The 13,545-nt window shown below is 36.7% G+C and overlaps 3 protein-coding genes across 3 annotated transcripts; all 3 read left to right on the top strand.

Moving 5' to 3' along the window:
• The first annotated feature begins 113 nt into the window (after nt 1-113).
• LOC120005043 lies at nt 114-2,024 on the top strand. The gene is made up of 3 exons (XM_038854472.1): nt 114-284; nt 389-669; nt 1,804-2,024. Exons 1-3 carry the CDS (start codon nt 159-161, stop codon nt 1,826-1,828), a joined length of 432 nt encoding a protein of 143 aa, XP_038710400.1. The 5' UTR covers nt 114-158; the 3' UTR covers nt 1,829-2,024.
• A 2,846-nt stretch (nt 2,025-4,870) lies between these two features.
• LOC120005044 lies at nt 4,871-6,017 on the top strand. Its single transcript, XM_038854473.1, has 4 exons — nt 4,871-5,028; nt 5,136-5,263; nt 5,370-5,587; nt 5,723-6,017. Exons 2-4 carry the CDS (start codon nt 5,141-5,143, stop codon nt 5,739-5,741), a joined length of 360 nt encoding a protein of 119 aa, XP_038710401.1. The 5' UTR covers nt 4,871-5,028; nt 5,136-5,140; the 3' UTR covers nt 5,742-6,017.
• Nucleotides 6,018-11,427: 5,410 nt separating this feature from the next.
• LOC120006462 (colicin-E1-like) lies at nt 11,428-12,713 on the top strand. The gene is made up of 6 exons (XM_038856514.1): nt 11,428-11,566; nt 11,655-11,754; nt 11,876-11,968; nt 12,064-12,150; nt 12,230-12,420; nt 12,531-12,713. The coding sequence occupies exons 2-6, from the start codon at nt 11,674-11,676 to the stop codon at nt 12,574-12,576; spliced, it is 498 nt and encodes a 165-aa protein (XP_038712442.1). The 5' UTR covers nt 11,428-11,566; nt 11,655-11,673; the 3' UTR covers nt 12,577-12,713.
• The last annotated feature ends 832 nt before the right edge of the window (nt 12,714-13,545 follow it).

The raw sequence follows: 13,545 nt of genomic DNA, 5'->3' as shown, positions 1-13,545 counted from the left end.
TATTCTCTCTCTCTTCTTTTTCTTTTTTTCTTTTCTATCGTGTTTATTAGTTTTTGAAAGACTTCATACATTGACTTCGTCTGCAGTTTGACTTCACTATATATGTGTGTGTGTGTGTGTATTTCAATTCACTGGAGCCTCGTCACCAAAGAGCAAATATGAAGACATTTGCTAGAAAGGGAAATGGAATTGCAAAGCAGAGGAGTCTGCGGGTTCAATGCAAGAGACTTCCAGGTCTTGTGAGCAGAAGGCATTGTGGAGTGAGAAAGCGCAGAAGACATACGGTACTGATCCCACTTTGTTTTAGCTGTAATGTATTATCTGCAGTGGGGTTCTGTGTGTAATTTTATGGATTAGTGAATGTTTGTTGTTTATATATTGTCAACAGAATAGGGAATTGGAGAGGAAAATAAAGGCTAGGATCGGGCAGCTGAAGGCGGAGATGGTCGAGATTGGGGAGGAACAACAATGCATAAAAGAGGGGCAAAGACAGGTGAGAAACAAGTATGAGGAGATTGAGGCTGAGCGAGAGCAACTCAAGAGGGAAATGGAGGTCATTGCCAAGCAGAGTGCGAGCATTCAATTGCGTCTAAATTTGATGTTCGGAATCGTGAAAGCAAGAGGTCAAAACGATTATGTTTTGGTTGATAAACTTACTCAGTCACTACGGTTGGTTTGATTTCATTCGCCTCTCACTCTTTTACATTTCTGTCTATGTATATAAATGTAATATGTTATATATTTATGCATAAATAATACACATTCTGGTGTAGGTGATAGGTTTAATTCTTATGTGATAGGATTGTGAGAGACAAAATGAAAAACAACAAAATAAGCAAAAGAGAGAACAAGAGCACAATAGAAAATAGAGGAAGAAACATGAAAGAACCTTAAAATGAGGAAGAGGAGGAGGAAGAGGAAGAGGGAAAAAATAAGTAGGGAAAAGTGACCCGAATGAGATTGCGAATGTCTTAGGATCAAGTTTATGCTCTGATACCATGTTATAATTTGAAAATTTTGAGAGGAATGAGAAGAAACAAGTAGGCAGAAAAGAAGAAGGCGAGAGAGGTTTAGCCCAATTCACTTGACGTATTGTCCACTTTGGCCTAAGGTCAGCACGATTTTGTCCATTTGAGGCGTCTTTTAAAGGACAAAGTCATGCGGATCTTGAACCCAACTATACCTCAAGTGGATTGGATCAATCCTATCCCTCATCTTTTTATTCTTATTCTCCCTAACTTTTTTCAACTCTCTCGAATTCTTCAAATTATAATATGGTTTCAGAGCACAACCTCTATTGTGAAACAGGTCCCTCGCAAACACACAGAGATAATAGAACAATAACAAGCAGTGCAATTGAAATAATAAAGAAAGAAGAAGAACAAAGCTTTACGTGGTTTGGCTAAGAAAGCCCACGTCCACGGAGTCTACAACTATTTTCAATATAAGAATTCCAGTAATACAATTATACTGTCATATTAAAAATAACCAACCCACATCAGTAATATCATACCATATGGACTAGTACACTATGCTCCCCTTTTACACAAATTCCCCTTTCCTTAAAGTTTTTAGGTATTAAGTAATTCTTCTAATACGAGCCATTATTTAACAGATTCAATCCTATGACCTTCCCAGTCTCGTTCGGGTCATCCTTGATGATATATACACACACAACACACACACAATGGGATGTTTTCTACTTTCTAGTTGAAGTGCTTATTACTACATTAAATCAAGTTAGTTCTTGTTAAAAACTGTGATCACACACCATTAACTCATTTTGTTTTTCTGAGTTTGCAGCGATTTAGTAGCGAAGGCAGAATGAGCAAATGCAGTGACGAATAATGATACAATTATTAATATTACGTACGAGAAGATTAAATAATCTGCAGTACTGTTCACTTCAAATTTAACTAGCAGTGTCGTCTGGTATCTTGTACTTTCTTTCCATCAGTATTGTTTTCTGGACCCTGTGTGAATCATCTTATGTTATTTTTACTAGCGCTGTTTTTTTTTAGAATTTTGATATCTAAAGGTGCATTGACTTGAAGGATCTAGTGGATTTAGGCACTTTGATTGAAATTGTTAAAATCAGTACTGTCTTTAATAACTCATCATAAAATAAGCAGAAATATGAATGAAGATAAAATGAGGAATTTTAAGGGCCAATTTGGTAAAATATTTTTATCAACATTTATGCTTGTTTCTAGCATAAATGTTTTGTGCATGCCATACGATCATTTTTCGGGCACATAATCCGAGATAATTTTATCAGCATATTATTCTTGTGTCAAAATGCTACCACCATTTCTACTAATATATATGCTACTTTCAAAATGTTTTACCAAACATGGCCTAAAGCACATGAATGTGCTGGTAATCTTCTTATTAGATGTAGCTTATTCACTAAAATAGTGATCTCATTATTCTCTATTCTACTAGTAAAATCACCCATCAAGGCCATCTATATTAGTAATATCAATGAACCTGATTATGGAAAATGTTTAGGATACTCTTTTTTTAGTTTCTAGAATCTATTTCTAGTTCAAGATCACTTTTACTAACTGGAATCGAAGAATTAGTAGATATATTGGTTCTAACAAAAAAAGGAATGGATTTGTGTTATGAACCTATAATCTGATGATCGAGCCGATCGAAATTGACTGGGTGTATTGGGTTGATTTTTTTTAGTAATGTATCTGGAAATGCCTCAAGATTTCTCATTAGCACTAGCATCCGCTCGTACACACCCGGTGTCATCTAAACACAACCCCAAGTTACCACTCCTCAAGGCCAAATAAGCCCACTAAGGGCATCTCCAACCATGGATTGGAAATTAAGGATGTAATTTAAATTTTGCATGCATGCATGAATAGTTGTGTTTTAGGGGTTGAAATTTTTTTTGATTGCAATGGGGAGTTGTATAATGGAGATGCAATTTAATATTTAAGATTAAAGCCCAAATTGAAGGCTCATTGTAATTGCGGTCCGATACTATTTATACTTGTTAAATGAATTGAAATGTCTGAAATTTTTAATTTCATCCCGTCTATTTTGTGTGTATATATATATATATATATATATATATATATATGTATATGTATGTATGTATATGTATATGTACATGTATATATACATGGGTTTGGGTCTTTTGAAAAAACTAGAGAGAGATAGAGAGATGGGTCTTTTGATCAAAACAATATCACATACAAAACAGTATCTCATATAAAACAGTATCACATTTGCATCCTAGGAAAAAGAGGTGGATATTTGGCACCTGAAGCCCACGGGTTGTATAATGCAACCTCATCTGCAACCTGGGTTGGAGCCTTATTTTTTGGGATTGGGTTTGTATAATGGTGGTTGGGCCTTTTACAACCCCATTTACAAACTGGGTTGGAGATGGTCTAACAAACCAACTCCTCAAGAGACCAAAGAAATCAACCCTAGTTAATTGGTATGTTCATAAGCTAGCGAACATATATAGCGTTTGACGTGCCATTCACAATCATGCTCGAATAACAACTCGTTCGTTCGTCGAGGTTGACGATCATGTTTGAGTACAACTCTTAAACTCGATTAATAAACAAGCTGAAGAGTTTGAAAATTTACCTCACTAAGAAGCTCGTTAATTACCTTGACAAACAAGTAGGTGAACAAGGTCTTAAAAGCTCGATGAGCTTACACCCTTTAATTGTTTCATTGATATAAATCCACTCTTTAATTATTCATTTGTTTTTTAGCGTCATTCCATTGATTTTAATCTCAGACATATGACTATTCCATTGATTTAAAATAATGCTTTAGTTAGTCTGTTGTTTAATACTGTCATTCCATTTATTTTGGTGTCAGACATCTGATTGTTCCATTGATTTAAAACAATAATTTAGTTATTTCATTGATTTTAATAGTCATTCCATTTATTTTGGTGTTAGACATATGGTTATTCCATTGATTTAAAACAATAATTTAATTATTTCTTTGTTTCCAATTTTATTCTATTTATTTTGAGTGTTGGTGTATGATATTTAAAATAATGGATAAGACATTCCACTGATCTTAAACAACATTTCGTTGTTATAAAATAATGAATTAAGCGAAAATAATTGAATTCAACAGACAAAAAATAATGAATTTCAGTTACAAAACAATGGATTTCAGTTATGAAGCAATGCTTAGAAAATCATTTTGTATGCCACTTTTTTATTTTTTATTTTTGTCTAGTGATTTGCTGAGTTAGTCTTGTCACATAGACATGGGATTATGTTGGGACTCCATAAAGTTGAGCTTCCTAAACACTGCCAATAATGAAGGGACTCTAATAAGCTATGATGACATGGTGTTTTTTATTTGATAAGCCATAGGGAAATCGTGACCACACTGCGCCAAGGTGCGAGGCTTATCCACTTTATCCCACCAAACCAACGCTTGATTCCCAACATCGGTGCTACTCTTTGATTGATTGATAGGCGAGAAAAATAAAGCAATCCGAGGGCCAGGCCGGTCGGGGCGGGGCCTACCTTCACACAACTAGTGCCTACACGTGAAAGGTAAACTAAACATTGTCGTTTACTAGTCCACATCAGCACAGTACAGAGAGTTCAAAGGAGAAGCCCACCTAACATGAGCAGACTCGTAAAGATGAAAAACAGAGTAACGCGTAACGCGGAACGCGGGGAGGCAGGTGCGTCAAGTTCGGGCATTGGCAGACGAACGAAAGAATACGAAAAGAATCTCCTCCGTCGTTGACGCTGACATGGCAAATGAGGCCGTTTCGCTACAATTTTCATAGGTTTTCTCAGAAACTTCTCATTGTGATTTTGCTATGTGCGATGGCCGCTGTACGTGTAAAAATCAGCGCCACGTCACGTCATACAAAAATACAATCCTGACTGTACATCCGCACTATATATTAAGTAGCCTCCCTCCACTGCCGCCCTCAACTCTCATACTCCCATACCAACTCCCACAGCTCTGTCTCTGTTGCCTGAATTTGTGTAATTGTCTTGATCGAACTCTGCAGAGGTATTCTTAGTTTCGATTTGGCAAATCTATCGGCAAGATTGGCTTCCTTTTTATTCAAAAACAACAACTACTATATTTGATTGTGTACTTTTGATTGCTGAAATTAGGGACAATGGGCAGGGAAGAGAGAGCAGAATCCTCAATCATGGCACTAAAGAAGAAGGACAAGGTTTCCATAATCAATCGTGTTAAGAAGAAGCCTCGCAGGTCATCTTCGCGTAAGAGTAGTCTCCAGGTAGATCTTCAATTTTCAAATCTACTTCGTCGACTACTCTGTTGTTGTTGTTGTTTTGGGTTCGCAGTCTAAATCTTTGATTTAATGTTTCTGGTTAAAACTACAGAAGGTAAAAAGGGGGACTTTGAAGCGGATTCAAGATGAGATGGCAGAGGTGAGGGTAGAGACTAATTCCGTGAAAGAGTGCCAAGAGACGATCCTGACGGAGTTGGATGATCTCAGATCTGATATCGCTCATACCAGGGAGGTCAATAAGCATGTGATCAGGCACAACACCCTCACCCACCAGTTGCTCGATCTTATGCTTGCTAGGATCATTACTGGGTAGGTTTCTCCCGACTTCTCGGTTTGCGTATTTCTTTATAAATACTAAACATTTCTATGAGTTTGATTGTGTATGTAAGGTGAGTGTTTCTGTTTCTTGAACTTATGGTTCTTTCTTGTCTCTCTTGTTGCTAGTTCGGGAACTGTGCCATAGCATGGATCAAGTCTCCTGTGATTCAAGGAAGACCAACACAACTGATACACGTCTTGTGACCACCTTCATACCATTGTGTTTTTATAGTGTTTTTCAGTTTTTGTATATTACGTACCTGTTCTAAATTCTATTGCATCCAGGCTTTATTAATACGCCTAAACATCATGTTAACATTCGTAATAACATTGTACTTTTATGATGTAATGATTGTTCTGACCATGTTGTAGTGTATTTCAATCTTTCTATATTAAACCTGTCTATTTTGGGGCTTGTATAGATCTGAGATTCGTGTGTGCGTCAACTTCAATTTGTGAAGTGCATTTGGAATTATGTGTGGTAATGTATTTGGAAATAGTCTACTGCATCTATAACTGCTTTTGTCGAGATGGTGTCTTTCTTACTGCTGGTTATGCAAAAGGAAGATTGCTGCCACAACCAGCTGATTTATACTACTGCGCCTTCGTTTCCAGTTCGTGAAATCAAGATCACTGCTCCAGATTTTGTTTTCCCAGGATTGCTAACATTCAAAGAATCTCTTCATCAAGAGTTTCCTAGCATGAAGTCTTCTCTTGCAAATCTCGGTTGCAGGCTCCTCAACACCATCCTGGTGGACTCCAACTTATTCTCTCCAATTGACCCTAGCTACTTGCTCTTGCTTCATTTAGCATTTATTCTTATTTGGTCTATGTGAAATGTCGATGAGTTTCGTACTTCTTTGTCTTAATACTTTTGTTTTTTTGGATGTGTCTGTACTACATGCTGTCTCTTTATGTTTTGCAAAGTTTTTGCTAAGGGACGTACTCAATATGTCCAGGTAATCTTTGTCTTAATCAATGTCTTCTTATTAAATAAAAACAGAGTACATTTCTATTTTACTGCATCCCATTCCCTGCTTTTGCGCTTGATATATTTGGTTCAATCTTTTTCTCACTTCGTTCTTTTCCATCTCTAAATGGCACTTCTTTTGGAAGATTCAACTTTCTGGAGTTTGGAAGGTAAAAAAAAAATGATCTTGAACCCAATGGTCATCCTACATTTCCCTGCAGATTATGTGTACTGATATGACAATGCGGCCCAAGATAGGAATACAGGGTTGGCAATGTGGACAGGACTAAGGAAAAAGGAGTACGGAATCAAGTCCGCCGCATTTATTTTGTATGCTCTGTAGATTTTATTTGTGTCAAAGGTATGCTACAGAAATATCGTGTTTGTGGGCATTGGTTGGTTTGATTGTTGCTTTCATGATGTAAACCGCAGAGACTTTTGTCGAACATGTATCGTGCTCCATATCCAAGGCATGATTAATACGTATGGTCATTGCAGCTGTGTGTGGGTGTTTATCCCACATCGGTTGTTCTCAGGTCGCTTAAGTAGTATATAAGTTCCCTCTACCACACACTTTTTTGCCTGTGATGTAATACTCATGGGTAGTGTGTTGTAGGTTTACTTATATGTACTTGAGTAGTATGTCAAAAAAACTTGATTAATACGTATGGTCATTGCAGCTGTGTGTGGGTGTTTATCCCACATCGGTTGTTCTCAGGTCGCTTAAGTAGTATATAAGTTCCCTCTACCACACACTTTTTTGCCTGTGATGTAATACTCATGGGTAGTGTGTTGTAGGTTTACTTATATGTACTTGAGTAGTATGTCAAAAAAACTTGATTAATACGTATGATCATTGCAGCTGTGTGTGGGTGTTTATCCCACATCGGTTGTTCTCAGGTCGCTTAAGTAGTATATAAGTTCCCTCTACCACACACTTTTTTGCCTGTGATGTAATACTCATGGGTAGTGTGTTGTAGGTTTACTTATATGTACTTGAGTAGTATGTCAAAAAAACTTGATTAATACGTATGGTCATTGCAGCTGTGTGTGGGTGTTTATCCCACATCAGTTGTTCTCAGGTCGCTTAAGTAGTATATAAGTTCCCTATACCACACACTTTTTTGCCTGTGATGTAATACTCATGGGTAGTGTGTTGTAGGTTTACTTATATGTACTTGAGTAGTATGTCAAAAAAAAAATGAGCAGATGCTCGCACAAGTCTAGCAATACCCAATCTCAAACCAATGACAACAAATACAGCTCAGTGGTCACTCGTACTAGTAACCAACAAGATCCCCAATAGAGATCGCCGCAATATCGGGACTCCGAAAAAGCTGTAGCTACTAGCTAATAGATAAACAGCAAGACTAACACTAACATAAATATCTGTACGATTCACACTGAATCATTGTGTCTGTGTTTGGTGAAGCGATCCGTAGAGCGATACCATTAATGGTCCCACTTTACAGGACCACTTCGTCAAACACCTAAAATTTGAGGGTGGTACCGCCCTCAAATCACACGCTCTATCTTGGAGCTTGTGAGGGCGGTATTGCCCTCACTTTTTTTTTTTTTACATGTGGGTCCCACATATGTTTAAGTAAGCTTTTTCAAGTTTTTTAATATAAAAAATATGTTGGGACCCACTTGAATAATAAATATTATTATTCAACACACCTAAGGAATATTTAGACTTAATAAATTAGATTTATAATTACAAAATATATATTAATAATTATAATAATATATTATTTAATTTGATATTTTCTTCCATTTATATATGCAGTATATATATATATATTATATTACAAATTTATTTAAATATTGAACTAAAGTAATTATAATTTTTACTTAATAAAATATAGTTATAAATTAATAATCATTATTTATTTATTTATTTTATAATTAATTTTTTATTGAACTAAAAAAGTTACAATGAAAAAATACAAACAAAATATATTTTACTAAACTTAACCGTTAACAACAGTTAAAAGTTAAAAGCTTTACCAAACACTTCATAGCTTATTTCACAACTTTAAACTCGCCCTTTTTTTCATAACTTAACCGGTAAAGTTGAAAATCAACACAACCGCTCTACCAAACGGCATTGCAATTGGAAAAATAAAGGTGGAGACTATTTACCTCCCCATTTTCCCATTCACACCCTCTTTCCCCAACCACCAAACACCTCCCTTAGCCATCCCGAGTTTTTGACCGGTGAACTCCAGTCGGGCATCTCGGTGTCAGTTCCGGTCGACCAAGAGTTGGGTCGGGTTCGTCTTTGGCCGATGAACTCGTTGGTGGTGGTGGTTCGCCGTTTCGTAGCCGGATTCAACCGGATCTGAGCTTTTTCTTCACTACGACCGCGAGCTTCCAAGGACGATTCCGGAGGCTACGGGTGACGGTTTGAGGTGAGGTTGGTTGGGTTATGCTCGTAAGGGCCGAGAGAAGCTTTTCGGTATGTCAGTGGTTGGAAACGGTGGCCGGAATCAGAGCTTTTTCTTCACTATGGCTGCAAGCTTACAAGGACTATTCCGGAGGCTAGGGACGACGGTTTGAGGCGAGGTTGGTTGGGTTATGCTCATGAGGGTCGAGAAAAGCTTTTCGGTATGTCAGTGGCCGGAAACGATGGCCGGAATAAGCATGGTAGTGGTGGCCGGTGTTGGCGAGCGTGAGAGGAGAGAGAGATTTGGGGTGTGGTTGGGAGAAGGGGGCTATGAATGGGAAAATGGGGAGTGTAAATACTCCCCACCAAAATAAATCACTTCCGTGAACTAGTTGTTCTTCGTTTCTTCAAAACGACACAAGTTCATGCGTTTCAGTCTTCACATTCATCATATGGGCTACAGGTTGGCTTGCTTTGCTCCAATTGAGCTGTTAACTTGCTCATGAACCATTTGGCCTGTGTTATGCCCTTTGGACACCAAATCATTCTCCTCTTTAGCACAAAAGGTAAAGAAACGAAACAATCGAACCAAGTAAAACATTCAAGGGCTAGGCCCATGTAGCTGAACCAGCCCAAAAGCATAATGGTTCGGATCACGACCATTATCAAGCAACCATTAAAGCAAACTACAACAATATCTTTTTAGTGGCCCATGGAGGCATTTTGTTATCCTAACTATTGGCCCATGGGAAAAAAAAAGAAAGAAAGTGTAATGGTGTTTTTTTGTCAGGTCAATTTTGATGGGCCAAATATGCAGTCATGCATAGTGGTTGGCCCTGCAAATGGTTTGTTTTTGTTCTCCAAGTGAGTCCCACAACAAAACCACTCACATCTACATCAAAATCGGTATTGAATCACATCTATATTACACCAAAAATAAAGCCATCAAATTTACGTTATTGGGCTAGTTTGGTAGAGCATTTGTAAAGTAGTAGATATGCTAGCAGAAATTGTGGTAGCAGAAATGCTAGACAATTTTAGTAGCAGATATGCTGCTTGAATGCTGGGTATGTGTTTGGTTGAACTTTTACTGTTAACATTTGTATTGTGTAGCATATTGGGATAAATTACGTGCAAGGGTATTATACATTTTAGTTGTATACGTTGTATCCAAACATACAAATAATTAAATAATATAATTAATCAATTACCAATTTAATTTAATTTAATTTATTTATTTATTAAATGATAAGGACGAGCAAGACGATAACTGTAGCAATTTAATTTATTTATTCAGTACGAGCAAGACGGTAATTGGAGGTGAGAATCGAGTTCATAACTTAGGTCAAATAAGGGTATATTTGACATAAATTAAAGACACTAATAAATAATAAATTAATTAATTAAATTTTTAATAACAATTAATTAATTTATTTATTAAATGAAAAATATTTTAATAAAACTATTCCATAATATGAGGGGTAGAATTGGAATAACGGTCATTAATGAGGATAAAAAAGAGAATGAAACTCAAATGCTACACAAATGCTTGTTAGAAGTAGCATTTGCAAAGTAGTATAAAATGCTGCAGAAAAAACTCTCGGATTATGTACCAACGAATTGTTGTTTGGCAAACAACTAGCATTTATACTACAAAGTAGTATAAATGCTGCTTAAAATTGTTGCCCAAACGGGCCCATTGTACCAATATATTTTGTTGACCCAACCACATCAACAAAATACTCAATCACATCAGTAAAATACGTCTCTCAATACATTTTGTTATCCCAACAAAAAATCACAATTTAGAGAGTGTCAATGGTGATTGGGAATGTCTATGATTGAGTTGATCGTGTCGTGTGGCGTTCAACAGGTAATAGCTGATCCTTGCTTTTTCTTTTTTTTTGGAAAAAGAGAAAAAAGCAATAATGTGATTGGGAATCTTCTTTGGCATCTAATTAATATAATTTTTTTTGTTCTTTGAAGTGGTTGTCAAGACTTAAAGAAGTTTACCTTATGACACAACAAAAGTAAGGACCATAATGGATGATTGAAAAATGAGTCTTTCCCCAAAAAGCTAACAACATTTTGACCGTAGATATGCATTATAGATTTCAACAAGGCTAACCCACTTCCTTTTGAAGGGGAGATTTTCAATTATCAATAAAGATAAATAAACGCAAAGAATATCAAACTTTAATTAATTTTTTTGAAATTAGTAAATGTGTGTTTTTTCGAATCAAACGGCATTATCTCAGAATGTCAAGCCATGTAATTATCGACCTTATTGGGTCCAAAAATAAATATCCACCCTATTGGGTCAGTGTACGAGCGAAGAAAACAAAACAATGGTCAGCGGCCACGTAAGCATGATCTACGAAACCCGGTATTGGTTGGGGGTGTCGCGCGCTGCTCGGGCGGAGCGCACGATTTCGGAGGCATCCTTTTATTTGTTGTTTAATTAATTATTTTTGTTTTATTTGTTGTATTTTTCTATTCAGCTCTTTATTGTTTCAGGTTCTGTATATAATCCCCCACGCAGCGTCGAGTTTTCACAGCTTCTGCTTCTGCATTCGTAATCGGCGCCGGAATTCGATCGGAATTAACAAAGGTATGCTTTCGGATCGAATATATATATATATATTTCTTGAATTAATTATCCATCTGAGAATCAAAATATATATATACATTTGAAACAGGGGAGAGCAGAGCATCACCATGTCACCACAGATGGGAATTGTTAACAAAACCCACGAAAAGCGAGCTCGCAGATCCTCTTCGAAGACCCGCAACCCTAACGTACTCACTCCGATATTGAAATCGAATTCATTTTGTGTTTAAATACAAGACGAGTGCTCTGTATTTGAAGCACAAAAATCACTTATTGTCTTGTTGATTTACTGCTTGTTGTACAAAACAGAGAAGAAGAAGAACTGCAGGTCTGAAGCACCGGAGGCCTGAGATGGCTGAAAAGAGTGCTCGCAGAGCCTCTTCCGAGAGTCTCAATCTTGAAGTACGTATTCCTATGTTCAAATTCTGTTTGTTTGTTTGTCGCCAATTTAAATCTCATTGATCAATTTGGGTTTTTTTTTTTCATTGAATAAACAGGAAATCACGGCCTTTCTGACCCGATTGGAGGCGGAAATGGCGGAGAGGAAGCCTCAGCGTGGCTCATCGAAGAGGAAGTTTCTTAAGGTAATTACCGTATGCTTTACTTACATGACCAAGCACTCTCAATCCCATCAATTGATGATTTGATTTGTGTACAAAACAGAAAAGTTTGGTTGCTCTGAAACGCCTGGAACGGGGCGGGGCAGAGCTGAGAGCAAGAATTCGCTTGGACGCAGAATATCAAGAGAAGGAGCTGAAGGAGTTGGAGGCAGAGGAAAAGGAGATGGCGGATGAGAGAGTGATGAATGAGGAGATCAGGGTCCTCAATGAGTGGCTGGCCACTGCAATCCATGCGTTAGTGTCCTCGTCTTTTCCCGTTCAAGTATAGTATAAAACTGTGTTGTTGATTTTCGTACCTCTTAATAATTTATGGTACTTTCTTTGTTCTGTCTTCTTGTCATCAGTGATGGGATTCAGGAGCCAGTTTTTGCGGGTCGCTTGAAGATGTAACGTGAGCCAAAGATCGAGGTTTTAGTACTTTATTATGGTATTTGATGAAATAATGGTTGTTCTTACTCGAACAATGAATGATTGGATAGACCCTTCTCACCAACCTAAGTTTGTATGAATATGGCTTTGTATTATTCGGTTTTCCTGTAATTTGTGTTTTTGTGTTTGTGTGCAATGAATATTGAGATATCTTGTTAAGGAAAATCAAATTCAGTTTGAGATCTCTCTGGTAAAAAGGATGCTTTCGCCAAATTGGGTAAAAACGAAAACACCACAAGAATAACAATGGAAAGATCTTGAAAAGGACGGAGGAATAAAAGAAATAAATTTCAACCCCTGGGTGACAGATTTTGAGACAATGACTTATATATATATCTGTTTGATAAAAAATAAAACTAACTATATACTTTATTCACAACCATAGAATAATTTCCTTTTCTTTTTTTTGAAAATGGTATAAGCCTCAACAATGCATTCCATAAAATTAAAAGTTACATTCAACGTTACGTTAATAACTTAGAAAGTTACAAACTCAAGGTTAGGAAAATAGACATTCAAACCAATAACAACAAAAAACAATGCCAGCCTTTTATTCAGGACTTGAGGCCTAATTGTATTCATACCCAATAAATTAGTAGTTTTGTTATCAAAAACGTGAAACTTTATCTTTATAAGTGATCCTATACATAATTTGAGTACTAATGCATTAATTGGCAAGACCACGCAAAAGTTTTCTCATATAAAGAAAAGTAAAAAAGAAACACAAAAGTCGCCATGAAATGTGGGGACAAAGAGAGCGAGTGGTCAATTTTGTTTCATTAGATTCGTTCAAATAATGTTGGACAGATGGTTTGATGTATTATTTAAGAGTAGCTTTTTTTTCTTGATGACTACATACTTTGGTCGCCATAAACACGGCAAGCATTAAACCAATAAAGAACGTGTAGAATAAAAAAAAAGAAGCCTTTT

Source organism: Tripterygium wilfordii, chromosome 9, assembly GCF_013401445.1.
Source record: "Tripterygium wilfordii isolate XIE 37 chromosome 9, ASM1340144v1, whole genome shotgun sequence".
Taxonomy (NCBI): Eukaryota; Viridiplantae; Streptophyta; class Magnoliopsida; order Celastrales; family Celastraceae; genus Tripterygium; species Tripterygium wilfordii.
Note: the sequence above shows the minus strand (reverse complement) of the source record. Positions and strands in the feature narration are given on the sequence as shown.

Coding starts and splice junctions, on each gene's coding strand:
- LOC120005044 (XM_038854473.1), top strand. CDS start 5,141: ATGGGCAGGGAAGAGAGAGCAGAATCCTCAATCATGGCACTAAAGAAG. Junction 5,264..5,369: donor CGCGTAAGAGTAGTCTCCAG/GTAGATCTTCAA, acceptor TTAAAACTACAG/AAGGTAAAAAGGGGGACTTT.
- LOC120006462 (XM_038856514.1), top strand. CDS start 11,674: ATGTCACCACAGATGGGAATTGTTAACAAAACCCACGAAAAGCGAGCT. Junction 11,969..12,063: donor CCGAGAGTCTCAATCTTGAA/GTACGTATTCCT, acceptor TTGAATAAACAG/GAAATCACGGCCTTTCTGAC. Junction 12,151..12,229: donor CGAAGAGGAAGTTTCTTAAG/GTAATTACCGTA, acceptor TGTACAAAACAG/AAAAGTTTGGTTGCTCTGAA.
- LOC120005043 (XM_038854472.1), top strand. CDS start 159: ATGAAGACATTTGCTAGAAAGGGAAATGGAATTGCAAAGCAGAGGAGT. Junction 285..388: donor GAAAGCGCAGAAGACATACG/GTACTGATCCCA, acceptor TATTGTCAACAG/AATAGGGAATTGGAGAGGAA. Junction 670..1,803: donor AAACTTACTCAGTCACTACG/GTTGGTTTGATT, acceptor CTGAGTTTGCAG/CGATTTAGTAGCGAAGGCAG.